Here is a 26,303-nt window from a genome sequence, read left to right as displayed (position 1 = left end):
AGTTTAGACTATAAATCCATTATTCTCATCAAAAACCAGCAGTTATGTATAAGTAGCTGATCACTACTACAAGCAAGTTTCTAATATCATGAAGAATATTTGTACTTTCAAATATACTACCTTCAATAAATAAAACAAAATTCTCTTTAGAGGTTTAATACACTGTTTCACTTATTTGTGACCAGCATTCAGAATATGGCATATCAAAAAGCAGGAATTCCAGTTTGCTGGAAATACTTGTCCTCCTTTTGTTCACAATCAGATTTTGTTTCAGTCCAGAATTACCCACACCAATTTTTTCAAGGTGTCTAACCAGTAACTTCTTGCAGTGTAAGCAACATTGTCACCACCTTCCCCAGTAATGCCCTCAACAAATTAACAGTAATGTTGGTTTCAGTGAGCAGCGCTTAGGGACTTTCAAGTCTCCAGCTTCCAAGGGTATTCAGAAGGAACAGAGACTACACATTTCTCAATGTCTCCAGACCACTATAAATGTGAATAAGCGTCCATTTTGGCTGAGTAGAGCACCATTTCCATGACAATTTCAGTTTCATCCGATGACTTTTTGTTATCTCTTGAGTGCGCAGTTACCCCCCTTAAGAGAGGCTATCCTTGGAAAGGGGAGCACAACTCTCCTCCCATTTATTCAAGATGTGAAACTGAAGACTGCTCAGCCTGGAAGTTTCACCTTAGTTCTCATAAATAAAAACTGGCCTTGACTCATCAGTATTGAGCATTTAAGATGATCAAGGCCTCATCCTGTCTCACTAGGACCAAAGTGGGCAGGACTCATATCCCCACACATGGTACCTTTGACCTAAACAGAGCTTTAGCTCTTACATCCATCACTAAAGAACATAAGCTGGGTTCTGATATATGCAAAGAAAAATCACTCATGACTCGTTTCCTCTAAGATGAGAGTAAGGGGGTGCAGCAGGGGGAAGGGGTGACCCCGTTCAGGGACAGATGACAGAACCGGGGTTGCTCCTTTTCCAGCCTCAATCCAGCTCTCTTACTGAGGGAAAACCTCTCCAGCTCTGCTCGCACCCGGCTGAGGGGCTTTTTCAGGGCAGCAGGGGCGGTGGCAGGGGAGCTCGATCCCCTCCCCAGGCCTTTATAAGGGAAGGGAAAGAAAGGGGGGCGGGTGAGTGGAATCCTGCTGGACACACACACGGACACACGCACACAGCCGCGGCCCCCCCCCTCCCGCCGGCACCGCAGCCCCGCTGGGGGTTAGGTCGCGAGGCCCCCGCCCCCGCGGAGCGCGGCCGCCCACTCACTGCGGCGCTCTGGGCGCTGCCAGCCAGGCGGCCGCCCTCGCCGCCGCCGCCGCCGCCGCCGGGCCCGGGGCCCGCCCGGCGCATCCCACCGCCAACGGCCAGTGCCAACCGCCGCGCGCCAGGCCGCCGCGGCTCGTCGCCTAGGCGACGGCGCGGGATTGGGCGGGGCCTGCCCCTGGCCCCGCCCCGCGCTCGGCGTTGCGAGGTGACGGCCACGTGACGCAGCAGGCGGGCGGGAAGTGGGAGCGCGCGCGGGCGGGTGTGCAGGGTGGGAGCGCGCAGAAGGGTGCGGCTGGGTGCGCGGGTGGGAGCGCGGGTGGGGGGGGGGAGCAGGGCTGTCCCACGGGGGTGGGTGCGTGCCTGCGTGCTTGTCAGTGTGCTCCTGCGCGGTGCTGCTGCCGCCCCGTTGGCGCCGCGAGGGACTGGGGTGAGGCCGTGGCTGCCTGCAGAGCAGCGAAGGCGAGCTCCCTGAAGGCAAGGAAGGAGGCTGTGGGCAAGGAGGGGGCTCGGGAGCGGTTTTCTTCTCTCTGAACAGCTTTCCATCCTGAAAGCTGGCGTGCGTAAATTAGAGAAACGCATTTCTGATCAGGAAAGATGGTTAAAACTTGCAGAAGCCAGCTTGGTGTGCTCAGCTGGCCAGGTGAAGATTTCAGCTCACTCCTAAGTGCTTTTAACTGGGCTTTGGCCTTTCAGCAGTAGACACTTAGACCTGATGTCCTCTTCTGTTCAGGCAACTTCCCCATCAGCAGCTGGGTTTGTAGAGACTGGAATTTGGAAAGAATCCCTCCCTCCTGCCAGCGCTCTGCAAAACCCTGCTCCTGAATTCAAGAGGAGCTGTTAATGCTCATCTGATGGCCCCCACGTTTTTGCTCCATTACCAGAAGCACGCTCTCCCTATTACCAGGCACATTGCTGAGTAATTGCCTATATGCACATGCACAGCTGCATATACATGTAACCTGCAGCCGGTGTGAGGATAGGAGGACGCTAACCGCGATATCCAGGGTGCTGCGGTCTGCAGCCAGCAGCATCTCGGGACTGGGCATTTGCCTTTCCGCCCCAGCCTGGCGTGGCGAGGTCGACGGCCGCTCGCAGAAACGGTGACTTCAGCAGCACCAGCGACGTGCTCGCGTTGAGTGGGATTCGCAGGTGTGGAGGTGAGAGGAGGCACCGGCAGAAAGCATGCGTCTCTGTGATCATCTCGAAAGGTGAGGCGAGTGCTCCCTGCAGTTGCCGTGGTTCTTTCTACCGTGTTCCCTCCAAATTAGGGCACAAACGTCACCTTGGCAATCCAAAAGGGGAAAAAAAAAGACGACCTTAAATATTGACAAGTGCTACCACGTTCAAGATGCCAGAGGGCCTTCTTGTGGCACGTGTGAAGAAAAAGCAGCCTTGAGACTCCTTTTAACCCCACAAAAAAGTTTTAATTAGCCTGGCTGCTGTAAGAGAGAGCTACTACTTAAAAATCAAATTTCTCAGTTGGTTAATAATATCCCTAATGAATCTTTGTGCTCTTTTCAAAAATAAACAGATGTTGCAGTAGATGACCCTGTGACAAAAATGTAAGATGCATCACTTCCCTTTTATTATGTAACAGTTACCGATGAAGTCATAAAAAAAAAAAAAAAGTAGTTTTCAATGAGTTTTGTAGCCGGAAGCATTGGAAGCATCACCCAAATGAATATGAGTAAATAGGAGCAATTCCCAGTCTTTGTTCATGTCTTCCCAGAGCTGGGATAGCATCATGTCGTAGCAATATCATCATTTAGCATGATATTTTCACCTTTACAGGCTGGTTGCAGTTACTGTGTAAGGCTTTGGGGTTTTCCCTTTCTTGGATATTTCAACCCGGGGATCCATCCATGGGGTGGTGTCGACTTCTGTTTGATCTGGGTGTGGGTCTGCCTTAGCCCAGGGTCTTGTTTTGGCCTAGAGATCCATGTCTCGTCTCTTCTGTGAACTGTTCTTTTGCTTTGGCTCCTGTTGTTTACATCAGCATTGGCTGACAGCTTCTATTTTAGCATTAAAGTGTTTTGCAAATAGTAGTCCATGAGAGAAGAAGTTAAGTAGGATTTTGGCTTTTTGGGGTGGGAGAGTGGAGAACCTATGCTCATTTATCAAAGGATCTACATCCTATTTAGGATTATTTTCATGAAAGTAAAAGTAGAAAGAATGAGTAGGGCCTTGAGAATATATGAGGAAAGATATTTACAATTTTTAAAAATTAAGAAGGACTTAAGGAGTGTTAGTAGCTTTTTATTTTGGAAAAAGTGGGAATTAGGTAATGCATCCAAATGCAGCAGTGTTCTGGGTCGCTTCATTGGGACCTGCTGTATACGTAACTAAGAAGTGATATAACAGCACAGTCTGATAATCTCATCTCGAAGAAAATTGTTTGCTATACCAGTCAAGCACAATGTGACAGCTAAGGGACATTTTTTCCACTTTTTGTAGAGTAAGAAATACCTTTACTACTGTTTAGTTGTTTTTATTCATTTTTATAATGAATAAAAGCTTCCTTAAAGGGTGAGTCGGAGCAGGAACCTGACTTACGGTGCTCTCAATTGCCTCCAGAGGGAGCTCAGAAAAAAACACTTCTTTCCTCTAAATACGCGGAGACAGAATTCTTTAATTATACAGCTAATAAAACTACAACCGAGCTGCAGACTTCTCACACGTGACAGGAGCTTCCAAAGCCTGAAGAAAGTGATTACAATTGCATGGCTGGACAGCTCGCTCAGCCTGAACCGTTTGCATATACAAATCCATCCATGAAAATGCAGAAATAGCATGAGGGGGAAAAAAAAACCAAACAAACTGATTTTCATGTATGACTCAAGTCTGTCAGAAATTTAAAATAAATATATATAGTAGGCAGTCCTGTTCTGAACAAATGAACAGTATTACCTAATCAGGTCTTCACAGAGCAGAGATCAGTGTAGTTTGGGGAATAATTTGAAGTCAGTGCAGCCACACTGATTTACCTCAGCAAAGATCTGGTCCAATTTTTTTAAATGTCATACTAAAGATAATTTTACTCTACCTTCAGACACTGCATGCCACATGACGAAATTAGTGGCAGCAGGTAGATACAAAGCACCACATGAGATTAGCATTTCACAGACACAGTGACACAACTTTGAACAACTTCTTGCTGCTTTCCATTTTTACATTATTTTTGGCACAAAGGGCATGATGCAAAACAGTATCAAAACCAACCACTTTGGAAACGCTTTTGCTGCTGCCTCCCATGGAGCTGCAGCATCCGAGATGATTATTCCTTCTGACAGTGGTGGCCTTTTGCTGATTTTTGGTGATTGCTTTATGCCTGTAAGCTCAGGCTTTCAAAGCGAGCCCTTGAATGATTTAACCAACCAACCTTTTTTATGGCAACCTTTCTCGTTCAGGAGGGTATTATTTAGACTTTCTTTCATCTACAAGTCTACCAAACCAGCAACAGAAAGCTCAGATGTTTGTACACTGTTTGTTTTAACCTCTGAGATAGTGGCAAATACCAGTCCGTGCCCATTCCCTTTTTCACTCGCTTAGGAAGAGAGACCGGATGAAATATGCTACCTGTGTATAGAGCGAGGCTGTCCGCTGACCTTATCCGCCCAGGGGCACAATGATTGTTTTTTCTGTGTGACTGCAAGATTGGATAGTTAACGTTTTTGCCTAATGTTTTGGAGTCTACAGCTGGCTGTTGTGGGCCATCACAGTAAGAAGTGTATATGCATACAAATGGCGTCGTTGAACCTGTTAAGAAATGGTTAAAATACAGAAGCGACTGTTCGCTTATAAGGAGTGGGAAAGTTTAGTGGAAGTCAGCAGGTCCAGACTAGCTGGTGATGCGGCCTGGTGTAAATCAAGAGTAAGAGCACGGAGAACCTGCACAAAGGGGCATCGGGTCTGAACGATATATGCTCATTTTGCAGCTTTCACCACTTCTCAGCGTTTTCTTTTAGGTATTGCAGAAAGCCTGTTGCCATCGCATGTGGTTTTCAGAGGTGAGTAAATCTGATCAATTAGGAAAAATTCCTTGGGAGCATAGGCCTGGATAAACAAACAAACCAGCTATCGTCAGACAAATGTATTTAATATTGCATGAGGGACACCCAGCTGGATTAGAGTAGATATTTTCCAAGCTGCAGGTCAAGCTGAAATGTGCATTTCCAGCAGGTTCTCTGTTACAGCCCCAGATCTGCATGGCATCTTATGAAACTGAGCCTACCAGCTGCTAAACCTTAGCACCTAGTCTTGGTCTACAGCCCCAACAGAACAATTTAAATTTGTAGTGAAGTGTAGAAGTGCTTTGCTCATCAGAGACATGGGTGTGAACAGTAGACACAGCCATGTGGTTTGGTTGTGTTTTTTTTCCTCAGCACAATTACCAGAAGCTCCTTGTTATTTAGTTGCTCCGGAAAATTACACTTTACTGAGTTAGTGCTGCTAAGGCAGATAGTTTTGAAGACTCGTAATATGAGGGCAGCACTCTCAGTGTGACCTCTTTAAAGCCATAGAAAAAAGGGAATAGAAGATATCTTTGAAATCAGCTGCAAACAAAGAAAGCAAAGTGCTGCCAGCTATTTTACTGCAAGCACTTCTATTTCAGCCACTTTATACCTGTAGCAAAAACAGACTCAGGAGCAGCATTGAAACTCAGTGTTGTCCCACAGTCCAGACAAGCTGTGGCCTGATTTAAAGGACAAGAGAAGAAAACTGAGTATCAGCGCCACCCGAATCCTCTGCACCCGAGCACAGCCTGTGCATCTACCTGTTCCTTGCCTCTGAGCAGCAACGTTTCTAATGGCAAGTACGTGCTGTTTGGTGCAAAAAAAGAATTTTAAGGAAGATATTGTGTACCAGAGGGATGAGCTGCCTGCTTTCTCTTAGCCTGTCACCTCTGGCGTCATCTGTGCAGAAAGTGTGCAGGCCAGGGAATGGTATCTGGTCCAGGGAGTATATCCGATTGCCCATCGAGTACATCATTCATGAAGCAGCACCTTAGCTGCAGCCTGTTTCTTAGTGTGGCTTAGGATGGGGAGTTTTATACCTGCTGTTTTTTCATCTGCTAGGCTTTGCGCATGTGCACTGGAAGTATTTGTTGATACTGAATGATTTGTTTCTGTGGACCGCGAAATTTGTAAAAAGGTGATGGCGTGGCTCCTGCCGAGGCAGGCGAGGGAGCTTCTGCAAAGCCTTGCAGCGAGCGCTCTGAACAACCGGCAGGGCACCTTTAGCTGTTGTAAATCAGGATAGCTCCTTCAAAATCAAAGCTGATGTTTCTGGTCAAGTGGCTGAAATTTTAGCCTGACCTTAGGGAAAAGAGCTCAAGCCATCACACCTTGCTGTACGTACACGTGCATCCATCTGTCTCCCTCATAGCTTAATGTGAACAAATTTGAAAAAGAGGTAGAGAGTTTCAAAGCTGCGGATATCATGATTGCCAGAAAAAGGAGAGAGATGATATTAGGCTGAAGGCTACAAAATAATATAGAATAATATATTCTCTGTGTTATCAGAGAACCTACAGGAGTTAACCACTGAAAATGGGATTTCATTAGTTTTGTTGTTTGCTAACTGTTTTTTTTTCCTATAGTTGCTTTGAATTCCTGAATGATTGGTTACCTAGCTACACAGAGGAGCTTCAGGTACCAAACTGTATAAGCCCATACCTTGCTATCTTCTTCAGTGCATACAACAACAACAGTAATAGAGGAGGATTTTGAAAATGGAGGGCAGTGAGAAACATTATGGAAAGCAGTGACAGTATATAAGAAACTGAGTACTGTGAAAAAACCCCCTGTGCCTGAAGACAACAGAGCCATGTGAAGTATTTCCTGAAGGTGGCACCATAGTACCTGAGCTCATTTTGAGAGTATCTACTATTATTATTATTGTTAATAATGGTAATTATATATGAAATGGAACCACACGCTCAGCCACTGCCTACTTAGTATTTGCCCAGAAATGCGTTATCTGCTATGAAGTCTGAAGATGTTTTTCTCGTGTTTTTCTTTTATTATTTATTGTAAGCAATTTATTAAAATGCCTACTGGTAGTATTGATGGGGGAAAAAGTCTGAATGCTATATCTATTCTAAAATATATTTTTTATATTATAAAAATAATCATTAAGTTTCTTCCCACTCCTTTGTAACCAAATTATTCTCAATTTGTATAGAAGACATAGTTAAAAATATATATAGTTGGTATATGAGCCAGAGAAAAATTTTGACAGTGAAGTCTCATTTTAAGCTTTAATGCTCAAGATTTGTATGAATTTCCTATTTTTTAGTGTTTTTGAAGGTGAGGGGCAAGAAAAGGAGATATTTTCAACACTGTAACTACTAGTAGCACTCTGGAGGGAAAGGCAGAAAATTGTTTTAGAAGTTCAGACTCGTATCTGCTTAAGCAAGCTGACAGCTCAGGTACACTGAACTGAAATGAGAAGCTATCTTAATTGCACTTTTTTTTTTGTTCTGTGTCTCATTAACTGGCACAGCAACTTCATGATCGTTTAAGCACTGTTGACAGATTAATTGATTCTACTTCAAGTCAACTGTGTGGAACATGAAGCTATGGGAATCGGTTTTCTGGAATCCAAAGGATTCAACCATTCACAAACAGTTTGCTGAAATGAAAGTACAAGAAAACAACGTTATTTTCCTCTGAAATAGAATATACCCGTGTTCTTTATTGAAACAAAAACATCAGAGGTGCCTTCCAGGTAAAACGAAGTTCAAAGGTGGGACTTCAACTTGAGAAGTGAGGAGGTACCGTTACCAACACGATCCACGCAGGGAGAATTCAGGCAGTGATTCAACAGAAGTTGATCATCTTTAGCAAAGCATTTAATCGTGCATTTACCTGTAAGGATGTCTTTGAACGTTATTGGCCTAGATAATGTTTAAGCGTATGCATACAGTTAATGACATGCTTTCCTGACTGGAAAGGAGGCCCTGGGTGTCCACAAGCCTAGCGCAAGAGCTAAAGCTTCATGTCACCTTTGTCACAAGCTGATCTCTATAAGCCCTCTGTTTTAGATAGCTTTTAAAGGCTATGATTAAATGATGCTTTGCAATTTGACGGTGGTGGTTGAGTCTTTTAGGCTTTAATGGGCTATATAACTCTGCTGTCCTCTGCTTACCTCTATTTTACATCAGCAGTGGTGTGAAAGCAAAGTCAAATCCTTAATCAGGGCAAGATTTTGAATTCAAGCTTTAAAAAAAAAAAGTATGTACCATGGGCTTATTTTTAGAAAAATGTTACCTAAGATAACTCATGATCAGCATGTCACAATAATTTTTTGCAGTTGGTGAACTGCTTGGTCAGGGTCAGGATGAGGCTCACAACTCTGTGGCACACAACTAAGTGGGAATAATTTATTTGCTGAGTTTGATGCTGAGGTGAGCCAGGTTGCCTGGAATTGCCTGCTCTTTCACAAAGGTGCTCCTCCGTTCCCTTCTGCTTGAAGGAAAAAGTTCTCAAAATTAATCTAAGGGTGAAACATGAAAGCAGTTTTGACTCTGCTTGTAATAAATCCAGTAAAACAGAGCGTGGAATAACGAGACGTTGCTCTAGGCAGACAGTACTGGGAAATGGGTAGAAAGGAGTGTTAGCATCTCAATTGGACAGACTGCTCTTTCTGTCCCTATTCTAATGAACGGGCTCAGAGTTCTCCTACTGATGCTGTGGGATTGGTGCCCAGCGCACTTGATTGTGTGCTGCGCTTTATTGTTAAAGAAAAAGTAAAGAGTTCTCTGTCATTGCTTGTCTGACGTTTTGAGAAGACCCCGACGCAAAAAGAAGCTCCATGCAAGAGATGACCTTGAAGTTATTTTCCAAACTTGTACACCGCAAAGATAGTTCATTGATTGTTTTTGCTGTTTGGTACTGCTGCGTACTCATAACTGACTCAGCAAACTTTGACTGTAACATTACTCAACCCTGACTTCGTGCTAGACAGTCTGTTTTTTGTCCTGGTTATTTGTCATGGGAAGTTCCTCCTGTTTCTTATTAGACACCTAACAAATAGAGAGGAGCAGGAGCTGTTCTGAGTACTTCATTTATCCAGAGGTAGTCCCTGTTTCTGCGGGCAGCCATGAGCTCTGAGTGGGCTTGGAGCATTGTGGCATACCCTACTTTTTGTTATGTGCTCAGAAATACCTCTGTATGGTCAGTGGGAACGATGCAAGCAGTTACGCTAGGGTGGCCCCCCCCCGGTCTCATTTCTTTTTCTCTCAGTCTCTCTGGCTTAGCCATCTTCTGCAACCACCCTTGTTTCTTCTTGTCAGTGATGGGCTCCTTCACCCTCCTCTCAGGTTGCCACATAATTTCTACAGATAACTCTCTTGCTGCCTTCCTTACGGAGCCACAGGACTAACGTCACGCTTGCTGTAATCTCACTGTGCTTGCGTGTTTGAGTATTCAGTGGCCTTGTGCCTGTCCTGTATGCCTGTCTTATAAAACCATAATCCCATCTCCAAAGAGCTTAGACTGTGGAAGAGAAGTAGGCTACACCTACCTTAATTCTTTGTGTCTGGGAAGTGTGCAGAACAGCAGTTTTGGTTGATTCTGGAGTGTTTGTAGTCTAAATGCAGTAACTTATAAGAAAGAGACCTGGCATGGGGCAAGGGGTCTGGTATTTAAATGATTTCAATGTTAGTTTTACAGAACAATTATAAGTCTAAATTCTGCTACGAGTATCATATTTCTGTTAATTTTTGGTACTTTCTGTGCCACTCCCCAATATTTCACATGAATGGAGGCAGAATGGGCGCAGGCAGCATTGCCAGTATTAATGCCAAACTGCAAGATGCTACAAAGTTGTACGACCAGCGCTGCAACCCAGTCAGTTAACACCTCATTTTGTCATAAAGACATAACAGAGGTGCTGTGCTTTGCTCTTGCTATGAACCAGGAAACTGCATGAAAGGCAACAGGCTGGAACAGAGAGGCCCAGGAGCAGCAGTGAAGTTTGTAAATCTTGCATAAGGACCTCCAAGATCATCTTTGTGCACCTGCATCCTACTTGTTTTACACAACACCAGGAACTACACAACCCCACTGCTAATTTTCTGTTGAAAGAGTCCTCTTTGCTTGTGGTCCTTAAAGGTATCGATGCTTTGCTCAAATGCCGGGCTACGTACCAGAAAGCAGCTTCTCACAAACCACATTACAACAAGTGACAGCAGGTATGTTGAAGTGAATACAGGTTGTGTACACTTGATTTGGTTTCTGTTTGTTTGAATGAGTTTGGTTCAAATGACCTATGTTCCTGCGTGATATTTATTCACACGTGTATCATCCCACAGATCTTCATGTTGCATGTGGACTCTTGCAAGCCCATGGAGGTGTCATGTTGAAATGCATGCTTCATTTTGCGTGATCCTAAACACAGCACTGTATATAAACAGTAACTGGTTCACCCTACCTTTGCTCACAAGTGATAGATAGGCAGATATTTACTTTATGTAGCTGAAAAACCTGAGGCAGTTATCCAGACATGGAACAACACAGTACACTGTTGTGACTCGTTCTCAAGCAGACAGGCTTTAACAGTTTTTTGCTCTGCCTGTTAGGAAGAAATATGCTAACACTAAAGGTCCTGGTCCTTCCCTTTTCTTTTGCATGTGACTGTAATGACAATGATGGGAACTATGTAAGCATTCCCAAATGCATGATTCATCTCAGCAAGGCAATCAACCCTTCAGAAGACCTGCTGCATCTCCAGACACACTTTGTGCATTCTGTTAAATGCTCTCACATGACAAGTGAGATCCTTTTCCATGCACGGGAATAGCTCAGTCATGTTAGGTAGCTCCCCCCAAAAAGACAGAAAGAAAAACCCCAGAATAGGCTCAGAAGTCATATTCTGCTCTATTACATGATCAGTGTCCATAGAGTAGCTCTGGTTTTCACCAGCAGAGCTCAGAGGAAAACTTGCCTATCTTTTTAAAGAAGATATTCTGCGCCTCAGACTGTGAAATCAGCAACTCTGAGCTCAGTAGGCCCAGAACAGCCAAGTGTCCGAGCACCTTGTAGTATTTAGCGTATTTAAAAAGCTGAGAGATGCCTCACTTACAAAGGAGGAACGAGCTCTGAAAGAATTGCTCAGCCGCTCACGAGAGCTTTGAATCCCCGTGAGGCGGGGCGCGGGCTCGCGAGCGGTCTGCCCTGCCCAAGGGGAACTCTGCACTGACGGCTGCAAGGAGAAGTAGCTGGGACCACAAAGCAATGCCCACGTATCGTTGCACCAGTCGGGTATGTGACACATGGCTGTGTCTGGTAGGTACGTGTGTTTAAAAACAATACCAAGCTGCCTCTCGTCTGTGGGAGGGCTCCATTCAACACTCGGGCTTTTAAACTCTCCTTCAGGAGACTGCTTTTTTCATCTAAGGGGCAGGCTGAGTATGGGGACAGATGGTACTCCACCTCAGCAGGGCCTTTGTAGTCCCTGCGGAGCTGGAGCCACAGGTGGCTGAGGTTTGAAAGCGCCTTTTTTCTTCGGTGGCTTTGCCATAACAACTGGCGTTTGTTAGGTGCAGATGTATGCGGCAGTGCACGATGCAGGCTAACGAGGTGGTCCTCTCACGTCCTTGAGGCAGGACCAGAAACCAGGCTTTAATGGGATGATTAATGGGAGAGAAGCTGCTTGCTTAGGGACCAGAGGGAGCACTTCTTTTTTTCAGGATGCTGCTTTGCTTGAGAAACATGCTTTTAAAGTCAATTCACAAGGAAACATTCAATTTCAGCTTTCTGTTACAGAAACTAGAATCACCCTTACATTTAGATGTTTTGGAAAGAAAACCATGTACAGCACTAGGCTTTATCCATCCAATATTTTATCCAAAAAGCTAATACACAGCTATTTTGAGTGCGGCACTCATGCACGAAAGGGAACAAAGTGGAGAAAGACTGCAATAACCTTCAGAGGGTTTTTATTTGTTCTAGTGCTACAAATGATGTGGTAAATAATTGCTACTGTACCTTTTTTGCTGTGCTTAAACGATTGTTGTGTTTATTAGAAATAAATACCTTCATACCAAAAAGGCGACATCTTTACAAAAGTAGCCCAATTTTCTCAACTGAAGTACAAAGTTATACTTAAAAGGTTGTGTTTCAAGAGCGCGGCATAATGATTGAAGCATACAGCTACAATGACAATTTTTGTACCAGGATATCAACAGCACAATCCTCCACCACCACCACCACCTCCCCTGCTTGTCCTATGTCCTAACATGCTTGAAGCTTGAGTTGTAGTGGTCTAATTTCTCTAAAAATCAATATAAAATGAAGCAGCTTACATCTTTGTTTAAAATTTTCTTTATGATTTGGAACTTGCTGTGACTTTCTCTCCAGGCGATATAGTCCTGTTGCTTGGCCTTACAATTTTTTCCCCTCTCAATATGTCTCTTTTTCATTTTTTGTTTTCTTTCTTTAATTTAGAAGGACATAACTCTTACATTTTATTCTACACCACAAATAAGTCAGTACGCATTGAAGTAGAGGTGAGACATATCAATTCTACAAACAGGCATTGTGTTGCTTATTTTTAAATGCTAAAACTTTGGATCAGTCTTTCTGGGTGGTAACTTGTTTTCTTAGGTTGGGATATGAGCTAATGGGCAAAACTATATTGCTCATCTGAATCTGTTCTTTTCTGTAATCTGAAGCACCTGGTGGAAGAATTGTCATAGAAATTTAAAAAGAGCCTTGTGAGGTAGACAGCAAATACACTAAAAGTCAATGTAAGCTTGATGCTGAATTTGCTTAAATCTTTTTGTAAATTCCAGCTTCAAGTGGCTTGATTGTTAAAAGTGCTGAACAATCCACGCCTGAAACGGGAGGCTATTGGCTGAATTTCCATGAATTTAACTGTGGGGGCTCAGTTTCAACAATCAGACCATATGCATTGTTTTTGTAGAAATATAAAAGGAGAAAACGAAATAGAGCAAAAATAATTACTGTGAGACTCAGGTATTTGTACATGGTGCTTTGCAGCTACAATTTCTGTTTGCTGATTTGATCATAGCGTTACAAGGTTGTGTATGTCGAAGCCAACTAACCAGCTACTCATGTTAGTTTACATGTTTTTCTGTTTTTGATCAGGAGTTCATATTTATTAAAAGCATACAGTAACATGCTGTTACTCAAAACATAGCAAAAATATACAAAAGAGATATTTCCCAAATATTTTTTAAACATTCAGAAAGTTAAAGGTATTTGTTAACTAAATAACAACAACAACACAACATCCTGCCACCATGACTAAAATACTCTTTCTGCGTAGCCTTTTTGTTAGTCTATGTTGTTTAGGTATGGGTTCCCTTCCACAGTATTACACCAATTTCAAAATACTTAATTAAAACAATATGTCTTGGCTTTTTTCTTCCCAGCCAGTCGGGTGATTAGTTCAATTTGCTTATAGAATTTGGGTATTTAAGTCCCGCCGTTTCCTTTGTTTAGCTCAGGGGTCTTTGTAAGTCTTATTTTCTGCACTCCCATTTTATTGGTTTTTCATTTCCAAGAAAAAGGTGCTCTCATACAGGGTGATGATTGCAAAGAGAGAAATCGCTGGGAGGAATCCCTTGGAGGAAAGGAAAAGATGCAATGGTGAGGCAGAGCGATGAACGGCACACTGGAAAAGCATGGCTGCATTTTACCTTGGATGGAGTTGTATTCTGAGGAGAGGCGAGCTGTTAGAGCAGCAGCTGTATGGTATCGGTTTAACCAGTTTGCCTGACTCATTTAGACAGAGAGGGGTTTCATTGCAAACTGTTTTCAGGATCAGATATGCTACCCTGACATCTACCCAATGCCAGGTGTGCCTGCAGGGAGTCGGTGATGCAGACCGACGCCTGGAGGGCTGTGGGGAAAGCCAGCCTCTGGGCAACTGAGGCATGTCCCCTCCAAGCAAGGTGTCACAAGGGGCAGTTCCTGACGTTAGTTTAGATATAGAGACCTCTATATCTAAACTTTTCCTTTTGCATAGAAATGCTGGGGAATCTGTGTACTTGATATAGGAAATCAAAAGATAGAATGAAATTACTGTGTAGGTTTTTCTTTTCTCACTTTAAAGAAGCCTAGTTAGTCATGTATAAATGGATCTTGGCGTTTTCTGGTGAAGGGTAGAATTACTCTGCAAACTATCCTACTGTGGTTTCTTTCAGTCAACTGGAATCTACAGTCACCTTCATCTTTCTTCTGTTATCCAGTGCTTTTTTTTTTTTTTTTTTCTTTTTTTTTTTTTACAGATGGAGTATTTCTCTCAGAGCTTGAAACCTCTGGCAGGAGTTTTGAGTATAAGCAGATTACATCCTTCTTCAAAGGAGGCTATTATTTCCAAACACACTGCACCTCTACTATGCCTTCTCAGGCATGTTTGGGACTGGATTCCTTGTGCTAGTTTTGAGATTAGTTGGGGCTGGTTTGAACTTTTGTGCGAGGTGCACTTGCCTCAGCACAGCTCCAGAAAGGCAACTCGCAGGGGTAAGTTGTCCTGATGCGCTGCTTCCTCATTTATCCTCAGATCCCAAGCCTCTGGGCTTAGCATGCGCACCGTCGGTACGAGAATGTATTCTCTAGCTGGGTTTAGTCGTTCTAATGTCATTTAGGCAATGTTTACTCAATATTCACCACTCTCAAACCTTAAGGCCTGTCCTTCATGCTCCGCATAGCTGTTCCCCGGCAGAAGTCCATACCGATAGCTATCCAGGCTCTCGGCTGGCTCAGACTTTGTGGGAATTGGGTCATGCTGGTAAAGCAATGCTGACTTTATCATCCCAAAGTCTTCCTGAATCTTCATCCCTGAATAGATGGTGCCTGAGACGTTTTCTGCCACGTGGGTATAGCTCTGAAGATTTTTCACGTCGCAGAGGTTGTCACTGTATTTCACCACTGATGGCTTGTAGGCCTGGTAGGACACTTTAGTGGTGGTGGTGATGACGGTTTGTAATGGTGGCGCTAGGGGAGAGGCACTGTTGCTGTATCTGCAGGGATACTCCCCGCTGTAGTAAGGATGATTCGTGTTGGTTTGGATCTGTCCATAGTCACTCCTGTCTCCACTGCCAGCTTTCCCCCAAACTGGCTTCAATCCATAATGCCTACCAGTATTATCAAAGCTCTTATCATGAGTGGTCACAGAGTTACACTGGGATCCATTCAGGTCGGTGTCAATGGGAATATCTGTGGTATCTTTATAAAATGTTGGATAAGAAGTGGAACTTACAAAAGTAGGAACTCCAAACTCGTAGCTGCAGGCCCTAGGCATGTAGATCCTTGGGTTAGGATACTTTTGGTATGGTGATAGCTGGTCCTCTTGGAAGCTGGTTGAGTCATAAGAAGCTTTGTAGAGATCAGCATTTTGTGGTGAAGGATAAGACTGAGCAGGAACTGAAAAACTGGTGTCGGTGATGATACTGACTCTTTCTGGGCCTTCCAGGCAGGGCAGATTCTGTATGTTACCGATATAGCTGCTGCTGTCATGATGTCTTCCTACCTGAGGAGGACAAAAAAAAAATAGATACCTGAGGTTCAGGAATAGATATGGCACACACACGTGCCTTGATAGTTGTGTTATTGCAGTCGCCCTTGCCCTGATCCACTTGGCACAGCTGAATGGACAGATGTAGCACGGCATAAAGCTTTGTTTTGCTCTGTGATTCCTCGTACACGCTTATGCCATCTTTCTAATTAACTGAAAAATCTTGACTTACGTCTGAGTTTAGAGGTCTCTTTTTTTGGGAATGGTGAGAAGAGGACACTTGCTTCTTAATTGCACTTCTTCTTGCCTCTGCCTCCAGTTTACTCTCTGGCCTGGGGTGGTCATGGACTCCTTTAGCCTAAAGTAAGGTTAACAAAGAATTGCTTGCTTATCTAAACAACACAAATAAGCTGATAAACAGTGCAAACACTGCAGTTATTATTTTATAGGCTTCCTGAGATTACCAGGAACTAGATTCATCCTGTCTTAATTTAGGCACCTGACTGCTGTGCCCACATTAGGATCCCTGTTATCCTATGCTGTGCCTGCAGTTTCTGAGGCAGCACTAGGCATGAGGCGGAACAAGGTAAGATTACTAATAGGGTTCAAGAGAAAATGCAGTAGAATACAAGTAAAATGAGTAGCAGCCACAGCGCGGACCGTGGTTGAGCACAAATAGACTACGAGAAAAAAACTAAAGCACAGGGAGAATTTAAATTAAAAAAAAATTGCGACTTGCAGATATATAGGAGTAGAAAGTGAAGGAGAAGCTAGTGGTGACTGCAGAGCTGTGAGCCTGGGTCATGAAGGAGAAAAGATTTTGTTTACTTCCGTAACATTCAGGAGTAGATGATTAGAACCAAGAAAAAAGGAATATATATTTAATTTGGTCACTTCTCTGCAGTCCAAGATCTCGCTTCTGCTTTGTAACAGCTGCCACTAAAACAGCATAAATGGGCTTTAAAGAGACTGCACACTACCAGATGGCAAGTGTTCTTTACTCTAATAAGCAATAAATACCTTCTTGAAGAGGACTGAAGCATATACCTGGAAAGCCATCCAAAGATACTCTCCTACTGAAAGATCTATGCGTGCATGTATGCAAAACTATGCTGATATATGGTAAAGTACTGTATGCCACATGTACTTACTCATTACATTTTCCCATGTGTGAGTGGACTTGAGCATAGTTCCTAATGCATACTAGGAAAGTTGACTTTGCTTTTAAAATTGCTTTCATTTTCCCAATAGAAATTAACTTTTAAGAGAGGATTTATCACCTATTTTGATTTTTAAAAATTGCTTTACAGAAATGCAAAATTTATGTCTGAATAATAACAATATTCTATAACAAGTGAGAATTCAGAAGTGTGACCAGTTTGCTTCTTTTTCCGCACTGGACAACGGAGAGACTGGAAACTGGGTCAGAAAAAAAAAATCCAGCAGAGCATGTAATCTCATCAAATGGAAGCTTTTTGTGAAGTTTTGTCCTAATGCTGCTGAAAATAGAATAACAATGTAAAATTTCAGAATTCAACTTTTAAGTTTTCCTTTTCTGGCAAGTTTCTAAATTATCTTAAAATTCAAAGGTCAATTTCGGATTAAATGGAACTTTCACAATCAAACTTGCCTGGTTTAAGTCTGGCTTTCCTTCCTGCCCCCCACCCCCCTTTTTTTTTTTTTCTAATAGAAAAATAAATATTAGGTCCTTAGTTCAGTTGTCAGAAATGTGCCAAGGTCCCGGACAGACTTCTCTTCGTATTTGTACACTGCAGTCAAGAGAGTTTTAGGTATCTATGATGACATTAGAAAACATTTAACCCTCAAGTACTGCATTAAAAAAGGAAGGCAAGTGCCACTGTTTATTTATTATTTCCATTATTGTAATATGGAGGAATCCAGTCATAGGTCAGAACTCCACCACTCTGTCTTATACAAAACAGTGAGAGGAAAAAAAAAAGGCGGTGGAGGGTGGCTTTTTACCTGGAAAAATATCGCTTTACCATCCAGCCTCCAGAAGTTGGTGACCGGGTAGCCGCTGTGTCCTCGGCAAGGAATCAGCTCAAGGGCTGAGTTACAGTTTGGACAGGCTTTCTCTGTAAACACGGATAAATTAACACTGGTTAAAAGTGAAGGTGGTGTGCAAGAGTAACACCGATCTCAAGAGCGGTATGATCAGTCTTTCTCTGAAATTCAGAAAAAAGCATGATATTCAATTATAACATAGACTACCAAGCACAGCAATGATAGGGACCAGAGCTTTACATGCAATATAAATGCTAATGACTGAAAGGCTTGTAGGTCCATTTCCCCTGAGCTACACGTTGATGAAATTTGGAGCTAAATATATGCATCATGCTCTTTGCGGCGATGCCTCCGTTGGCGTGGCAAAACTCAGAAAGGAAACAAGCAAGGAATCCATGCAAGGAAGTGAGCTTGGTCTCAGTTAAGCCATCAGGACCAGCTGGAAGAAGCAGCCACCCCTCGGCATCCCTCACTTTGTTGCTTCTGCCGAGCCTTGTCGCATATGGCGGGGCGAAGCTGGAGGCGGGTGCCGCCGGGCAGCGCGCAGTGGCCGGCGCACACCACCACCCCCAGGCAGGACTTCTTGAGGATCTGGCAGTTGTGGTTGTTGGTGTTGCGCATGGCCCAGCCGCTGAGGTGCCGCTGCGCGTTCTTCTCCTCGCTGGAGTAGACGAGCCGCACGTAGCCGTCGGGCCATTCTTGGAAGCTGTCGAAGTGCTTGGGCTCCTGCGGCAGAGGAGGGAGGGTGGGAGAGACAGGTAGCAAGCAGGAGAAAGGGAGAGGGAGGAAATTGGGGACAAAAGATGGTTATCAGGATATTGCAACCTGTTGGTTTGGTCCTATTTCAAAATATTTAATGGGAGAAGAGACTTTCTCTATGATCTTCCAGGGCAGCAAAAGTCAGAAACATCAGAGGAAAAAAAAAAAAAAAGCAAAATTTTTTTTTTTAAAATAACTTATTCAGACACGTTCTACAAAAGAGGAGAGGTGTTTTGAACTTCCATGCCTCACAAGAAAGCTGTGATCCTTTCCTCTTATGCATCACGGTCAGTAATAACACAGCCTCTTGTCATTGATGCCTTTTTTTCCGTAAGGTTGCCCAGCTGTTGCAGACTGGTCTTGTTACCAGAACTTACTGTCTAGTGCTGCCCTGCTTGGACTTGCTATTGAATACTCCTTGTTTTACACCTGCAGGCTGAAAACTAGAAGTTTTGGCTAAGTAACAGTTTAATGCACCTAATAAGACTTGAATAAGCATTCTGGAAAAAACAGAAGTTACCATTGTGCCTATACCTCCTCTATATGAGCAGAGGTGTTAAGAGAAAGAAATTTTCATTATGGGATGTTATCTCTGGCTTTCTGGAGTAATGCAGTGGATGCAATTATAAAGAAAGAATAAAGGATGCGAGAATAAAGAAAGAAAAAGAGGCTGACATTTTTAAACTCTCTGCAGCACTTTTATATTTAACATATATGTGTACATACACGAACAATCCTAGTGAATTCAGTAAAACCATCAGCATTTACAGAGTTCAGCCATTCTGTAAGTGCTTGGCCTCTGATTTGTTAAATAATAAACTCCAAGGTGAAAAGAGATGTTAAATAAAAAAAATGCATTTAGGGCTCACTTAAAAACCAATGGAATGTTCATTGACAATAAAATGGATTAATCAGACACATCAACAAAACTGATGAAATGTTTAGATGGCTTGAAATAAATTAGCAGAAATCAGTCAAGCCATACTGCTTTTGGCATTTCTTTGAAAGGGGGAGAAGGGAGGAAGAAACTGGTCCAACAGTGGCACTGAAGATTGTTTTAGGAGTTCAAACACAGCTAGCCAAAGCTGTGTATCAAATCCATCTTTTTGTTACAAGTTATTCTGTAAGAACTACTGGACAGCCTTAAGACTTCTGTAATTACATTTAAAAGGTAAGAGATTTTGAAAGGTAAGAGCCCAACGCTGCCAAGAGCGAGGCTGGGACTCCAGGTCCAGGAGGATTAAACCAGTTGTGAAATGAAGTGCTTTCCACCTGCTGGAAAGCACTGCTTCATTTGGAGGTAACACTTGTTCCCTCGTTAGACTAAAACGCTCACAGCCTGTGAAAGTTTCATGCATGGCAGAAGCAAGAGACGCAGCCAGGCACCCAGAGGCCAAGCTCTGGGAAAGGGCTGGCGCAGCAGGGACCCCGCAGTCCCACCTTGGATGGGGACACACAAGCGGCATCACCAGCAGCGTGCCCCCAAGTTTTAGCCAGACAGCAATTTGGGGAAAACCAAAAAACCGCATTTCTGAAACAACTCCGCAGCCCGGGCAGTGCGTCCCCCGTGGCCTGGGCCCCCCTACCCCGGTACCTGCGGCAGCTGGGGGTCGTTGATGTCCCAGGTGAGCTTCATGCCGAGCGCTGGGGCAGGCTGCGCCTCACGCTTTTATGCCGGCAGAGGCGCCCCCGCGTGTCCGCGGGGCCGCGCGTGGGGCTGGCCCTCCCCCGACGGCCGAGCTCCCGAAACGAGGGGCGGCCGGGGGTGGGGGGGAAACGACTTTAAATCATAAGGGGTGGAAAACGGCTCTGGCCGCGCCAAGCAGGGGGGCGGCGCTGCCTCCGCGGCCGCCCCGCCGCCTTCCTCGGGAGGAAGAGGAGCAGCGCGGGGCCCGGGATTTCTGCCGGCTTGAAGCCCTGGCGCTGCAGTAACTGGGGCTTGCTCCTCACTGCGGCGACGGGGCGGCATCGCCGTCTCTCCCGGCGGGTCTCCGCGCAGCTGAGGCCGCTCAGGGCGCTAAGGCTGGGTGTCGGAAGCATGGCTCCAGGCTGGGGAGACCTTCAAGGCAGTCAGAGGAAGCGCACAGATACCGCGCTGTGCGTTCAATGCACTCTGCTCCCTGAAGGTTTAGGTGTAAACGGGTTAAATCCTCGGCGTTTTTGAGCGCCTTCTCCCTACGCGCCGTGCGGTGGGACATAACGTTAGACACGCAGCCAAGAGTCAGCAACGTTATAGTGAGCGGTGCGTTTCGTTTTGCCGGAAAACCGCAGGTAACTTTTTGTGGGGAAATGGCTGATGTGCCTTCTGAAGAAAAAAACTCGCTCGTAGCTCTCGGAAGCAGACCGAAAGAAGTGAATACCTGTAGCATTACAGAGATGGAGCCGCTAAATACACCGAGCTCCTGCGATCTTTAAACGAGCCCACCCTTCCCAAAGGTCATCTCTGTCGCTTCACACCCCTTTTATTCCCCCCTGGAAATTTCCCGGACCTTCACCTCAATGAAAGAGCATCTCTCCTTATGCCTTTAACTTTGCAAAATAGAAAACAACCTGCAAAAAACCGAAGCGTTTGTGGAAAAGAGACACAGACTGCCGTCGGGGAGTGGGGGGATAGGAAACAACCCCCACCGAGGCGCTGAGCTCCTCTCTCGCAGCCATCTGCTCGGCCGAGGTGGGGAGCAGCATCACCTGGGCGTTGATTAAATGCCCGTTGCACAGGTGGGACCGTTTTGCCCATTTTCTGCTGCGGGGGCCGCAGCCGCCGCCCAGGATTTTCCCGTGCAGCTCCCGCCGGGCCTGAGGTGGGGCTGCCTGTTTTGCTAGTCCAGCAAAAAAAGGGGTAACGGTAACAGGTAATAAGGCTTTTGTTTTAGTCTGTAGCTGCCGGTTGGCTAGCGCGGTGTTGTTCGTGTTTTTGCATCCCCCGGTGCCGGGTCGGTGATTCCCGGGGGAAGCGGCGTTTCCCAGCTGCTGCGGCGCGATGGGGCCGGGGCCGGGGCCGCCCTCCGCGCAGCGCCCTACCTCGGCCTCTGCCTAAAAACCCGGCTTGGAAGTCCGGACCTAGTCTTGAAAGTTTAGCCTGAAAATAAAGGAAGCGCTTCATGAAAGACTGGATAAGTAAACGGTCTTTGCTTTTTTTAAGCTCCTCTCCTCCCTCCCCCCCCCCCCCGAAAAAAAGTCTTTTTGCTTGTATTTCTCCCCCCTTTCCTTTTAAGGGAAGAAAAACGTGAAGAATGGAAGAGAGAGGTACATGACACCATGGCTGCCAGAGCAGAAGACTATGTAAATATTTCTTTAATAAATCTTTAGGTTTGGCTTCATATTGCAAAGAGCTATTTTTGGGATGTGATCTTTTGTGGATCTATTTCTATCATGGTATCAAATATCTAGTACATTTGGATTTCAGTATAACCATAGGAGCCGCTGACTTAAGGGTTATGGCAACGATAGTGTGCGTTTTTAAAAGTTTATATTTAAAAAAATACATTCTTAAATAGTAAGTGACACGACCTAGAATTCTTAATAACTTAATGTAACATTTTAAGTAAAGCAGATAACTTTATCTTTTCTTTAGAAAATAGGAATAAATGTTTGTAGGAGTTGTGAGACAGGATAAGAATTGAAAGTGACTCCTTTGGTCCTGTTGGTTTATTTCTTTAATTGAAACCTTTAATGTAATTCAGCTGTGAAGTCTCTGTAATCACCAGTCTCTTTTTGAAACTAAGACCAATGTTTCACCTTCAGGTATAACAGCAAAATAAAAGTAGAAAAACAAATGAAGAAAAGCAGACAACCAAAAAAACTTTCTAATCCTCACCCTTTTTCACATCTCATTACAAGCGGTTTCTGATATATGCTGCAACAATTCAAATGCTCGCCTATTTTAGCTTCTGGAGTGACTGCCCTAACACTTGTTTGTTCCTCTCCCCACAGCTCGAATCGCTTCTAACTGATGCTTTTAAGGGGAAGGGGTTTCAGAAAATAAATGAACTGCTTCAAGAGAAAGAAATTGAACCTCCCCAAAAATACAGCGAATCTCTCTTTAACCAACTTGACAAAGTATTGAGAAAGGTGAGTACCACAGTTCAGCGTAACCATCTTAACACCTGCTTATTAGATGCATATTAGACAACTAATGAAGCGTGGCAAAAATATATTTTTACAGGAGTTGGACAAGAATGAATTCCAGAATGTTTCACTGTTGTTGAAATGCATTCAGCTCTACTTTAAGAGTGATCTTCAGGAAGGGGAAAGCTTATTTATTGAGCAAGGGCTGGTACAAAAGATGAGTATGATACGGTATTTGAGTTACTAATGTAATTTAAGGTTGTTTACATTGGGGAGGGGGAGGAACTCAAAGGGAGTAAGCATTAGAGTATGACTTTTTAGCCAAGCATAAGCAAAATATTTTTTTTTCATGTATGTCATGAGCTTGGTGAAGGAACTATTTTTTATTTTCATTGCATTGCCTACAGTACAAAAGCTAACGTTGTGATTATGGTCATCATTGGACTCATGTTTGTGGATTTTTTAAGCTGCCAACGGAAGCAAGGAGAGGATGAGTTTAAGCGAGTCCCATCTATGAAATAACATGAAAGTTCTGAATATCTTTTAAGTGCCGCAGCAAAAACACAATTATGGTAATAAAATTCATGGGAAGATTGGTGTGCTTTTGCAAATTTATAAGCTGACGTACTCTTTATTATGCTACTTATCTAAGAAGGCGCCTTCATAAATACATTTAATCTCTAACTGTGTTTTATTTTCTTGCTGGCACTATATTGATTTCAGTTAATATATTACTTGTAGTGTAGAAATGCACTTGTGTGTCGCACCACGTATAATGTTTATGAATATGTGTTTAGCAACATGCACTCATAAAATAGATCATGAAAAAGCTTGACGAATCTCTTAAACTTTCTCTCGCTCTTAATTTACCCCCTTGAGAAAGCTCTGGCTGCTGTGATGGCACCAGCAGAGCCTGCTGCACCAAAGAGGCCCTGGGGGTGGGTGCTGGGGGAGCAGGGAGGAGGAGGACAGATGGGCTGGGGAGGAAGAAGACCTGCTGCCTGGGTGCAGGGCTGGGGGTGGGGGGGGGGGGGGTTCCACCCGCCACTGGCAGCCTTCAAGCCCTGTAATGCCACGAGGCCTTCGGCATGGTCTGGTACTGCCAAGGTCAGGGATCAGAAAACCTCACATGTCTGCATAAAGTTTACTGAGGATGCATTTAGTTTAAGGATTATTAGCACTTTTTGCCAGATTTTAACTGATTCTTTCAATTTTTACATGGTATCTTGGTTTGAAAGAACAAGAGCGTTTGTGATCCTTATAGACCCAAATGAAAACAGATCTTTGATGATGCTTCTTGAAGACTTCTTTGACTGTGCGTTGGTATGTATGTGTATTAGAGGGGGAGAAGAGTTGCCTTTATTGTATAAGAAAACACTCAAGAAGTTCTGATGTGTTGCTTAAACGAAACCTTTTGTATTGAAGCCCTTGTTTAAAAACACAAATAAGATATGCCAGTGTTTCAGAGGCTGAGTTACAGGTTATGTGCAAACGGCTCTGCTGAGGAGGCTCTGGGTATCTGTTCCTACCTTGTTCAAGATTGCTAGTTAACGTTTAAAGAACGATCTGAACAGCTTATAGTTTTCCTTTAGATTTCTTTCTGAAGTAGGTGCTGGAGGCCCAGTGATAGAAAATTTGCAATGGGAAGAAAGCTTTTTGCTTCTTTCCCCCAGTCTGTTAAGAAATCCTATTGTCTGTAGCGCTATAAACTTTCTGATATGTGTGCGTTAGCGTATGTCCGACTAAATATCTCTGCTTAGTGGAACTGTGTGTCAGCCTGTGCATCAGGGTCTGCTCGAATACTTGTGACCCACTGGGAATTCATGACTCGGGCTTAACTTCTAGGAGAACGTCAATGCAAACATCTGAGAAAACCACATTTTCTTGTTTATCTACGAGCTAAATTGAAATTATATAAAATGTTTTATAAGGTACTTATTTGCCCAAATTTGATTCCTGTTTCTTCCTGCCCCATCTCTTCTATGTACTTTTACTGTGGAGAATGACAGCTTAAAAAAAAAAAAAAAAGCTCTGAAGGGCTTTAATACTTTTCAGATGTCCATATGTTATCTAGTACTACAGTGTTTTAAAAATAAAACATATTTTTACACAGGCCCATATGTATAATAAAAACAATGAAGCGATGCCATGATGTGGGTTTTTGAAGGAATCTGAGGGCGCTCTGCTTGAGTGCTACCAAAATCCCTGGAAGGGAAGTGGGTGCTTTGCTCTTATGTTCCCTGCATAAAGCCAACCTGTATGAGGGGGGCCGCTGTGTGTGGCATACCTGTAGCGAGTGGCACTGCCATCCTTGCCTTGGGTACAGCAACATTTTATTATTTTAGCCTTGGAGAGGTGTGACAGCAGGGGCATAATCACATACGTGCTTTGGCTGCTGTTTGGGGTTGTTGTGTTGATGAAGACTTCACTTACCTTTTTAGGTGATTTGCAAGTGCAGTAATGAAGGTCAGTATTTTTATTTTTCATCCCCCAATAGCCTGAATTGCTGTATCGGGAGACATTTCTTAATTCTGCACAAACTCTGTCTCCTTTTCTCCCCTTCCTGCTCACTACCTCCTCTTCCTCCCTGCAATGTGTTTTGTTTTTCCTGTTTGTTTGTTTGTCTTAAATATGCTAAAGATGTCTAGCTGTAGTACCTTATTTACACTATCAGCATCAAGTATGTCACTCGGAGTAAGTGGTACTTCTGAAAGGACTTTGGAGGTGGACAGCCTGCTCTTGCACGCTGACCTGAAGTGGCTTCAGATGCTATTTCCTTGCTGAGGTGCAACCACCTCAGCAGAGTAACATAGTAACGGAGTAAGGGAGTACTCCTACTCTATCCCAGGGCCAAGGGCATCGAGTTATTACCAGCAAACACAGCTATAACTTAAGCTAACCTGACCTAGAGATCTGCCTGTGTGTGCTGAAGCACCGGTTGCAAGTTGAGATGCCGCTGTCTCGGGGTGCTGTGTGCAATAAGAAGGGCTGCGACTGCATCTACTTGCTGCAACTGATGCTTTGGCGAAACTGTGGGGGGGGAAAAAAAAACTTAAATGGGCTCAGAGAGCTGCTGTAAGCTCTCGGCTACCAATCTGGTTAGGGAGCTGCTGGCTTTCTCGGCCACTCTGGCCAGGCATGGGGACCTGCTTCTTGCATTGGTTTCGGGGTTGGGATTTCGTCTCTGGCTGCAGCTCTCTGTCACTTGGGTTAGGCAAACAGACACCTGCAGAAGGAGCCAAGTACCTGTGCGGAACTGTAATTTGCCCAGAGATCTAGATTTACGAGTCATGTAAAAAGGAGGCAGCATGTTGGGTGCTAGGTAACCTGAGCATATTCGTCGCTGTAGCTTGTCCTACCCGAAGCAGAGCAGGCACCAACACGCTCTGCTAATACTATGGTAGTTTGCACTGTATTTGTTGGAGTGCTGACCTTTTTCTTTTTAAAAAAAAAAAAAAACAAACAAAAAACCCAAAACAAAAAACCCCCTGTATGTTACTGGTTTATCTATTGTGTGGTTAGTGAGTAGCTTCCCCTTTCTGTATCTATGTAAGTAGGCACCCAGGTCAGCAGTTAGCTTCTCTGTAAAAATAGCTGAAGATAAGTCACCAATTCCCCTTCCTGTATAGGATTAGACTGTTTTGTTTAAAGCTGAATCCATGTACTGGGATATTTTTACTCCTT

General features: G+C 44.1%; 3 protein-coding genes and 1 long non-coding RNA gene across 22 annotated transcripts in view; 2 read left to right on the top strand and 2 right to left on the bottom strand.

Moving 5' to 3' along the window:
• Positions 1–1,369, bottom strand: part of MAK (male germ cell associated kinase) — a 34,525-nt gene extending 33,156 nt beyond the window's left edge. For all 18 annotated transcript variants that reach the window (XR_011139072.1, XR_011139071.1, XM_068931878.1 and 15 more), the window contains exon 1: positions 1,281–1,369. The gene's annotated coding sequence lies outside the window, so the exon portion shown is untranslated. The remainder of the gene's footprint in view (positions 1–1,280) is intronic.
• A 272-nt stretch (positions 1,370–1,641) lies between these two features.
• LOC138065980 (uncharacterized) lies at positions 1,642–14,474 on the top strand. 2 transcript variants are annotated; one of them, XR_011139069.1, is made up of 3 exons: positions 1,642–2,488; positions 5,246–5,287; positions 6,880–14,474. It is a non-coding gene; the product is annotated as an uncharacterized lncRNA (long non-coding RNA). The 2 variants fall into 2 exon arrangements; XR_011139070.1 differs by having other exon boundaries at positions 5,246–6,093.
• Positions 14,475–14,561: 87 nt separating this feature from the next.
• GCM2 (glial cells missing transcription factor 2) lies at positions 14,562–20,192 on the bottom strand. The gene is made up of 5 exons (XM_009677977.2): positions 20,146–20,192; positions 18,266–18,518; positions 17,751–17,863; positions 16,000–16,125; positions 14,562–15,782 (listed from the first exon to the last, which is right to left on the bottom strand). Exons 1-5 carry the CDS (start codon positions 20,185–20,187, stop codon positions 14,910–14,912), a joined length of 1,407 nt encoding a protein of 468 aa, XP_009676272.1. The 5' UTR covers positions 20,188–20,192; the 3' UTR covers positions 14,562–14,909.
• Positions 20,193–23,854: 3,662 nt separating this feature from the next.
• Positions 23,855–26,303, top strand: part of SYCP2L (synaptonemal complex protein 2 like) — a 34,584-nt gene continuing 32,135 nt past the window's right edge. Inside the window, exons 1-2 of the mRNA XM_068931860.1 lie at positions 23,855–23,942; positions 25,061–25,085. Of these exons, the coding sequence (XP_068787961.1) occupies positions 23,907–23,942; positions 25,061–25,085 (61 nt within the window). The 5' untranslated portion in view covers positions 23,855–23,906. The remainder of the gene's footprint in view (positions 23,943–25,060; positions 25,086–26,303) is intronic.

The sequence above is a fragment of the Struthio camelus genome, chromosome 2 (genome assembly GCF_040807025.1).
Source record: "Struthio camelus isolate bStrCam1 chromosome 2, bStrCam1.hap1, whole genome shotgun sequence".
NCBI lineage: Eukaryota > Metazoa > Chordata > Aves > Struthioniformes > Struthionidae > Struthio > Struthio camelus.
Note: the sequence above shows the minus strand (reverse complement) of the source record. Positions and strands in the feature narration are given on the sequence as shown.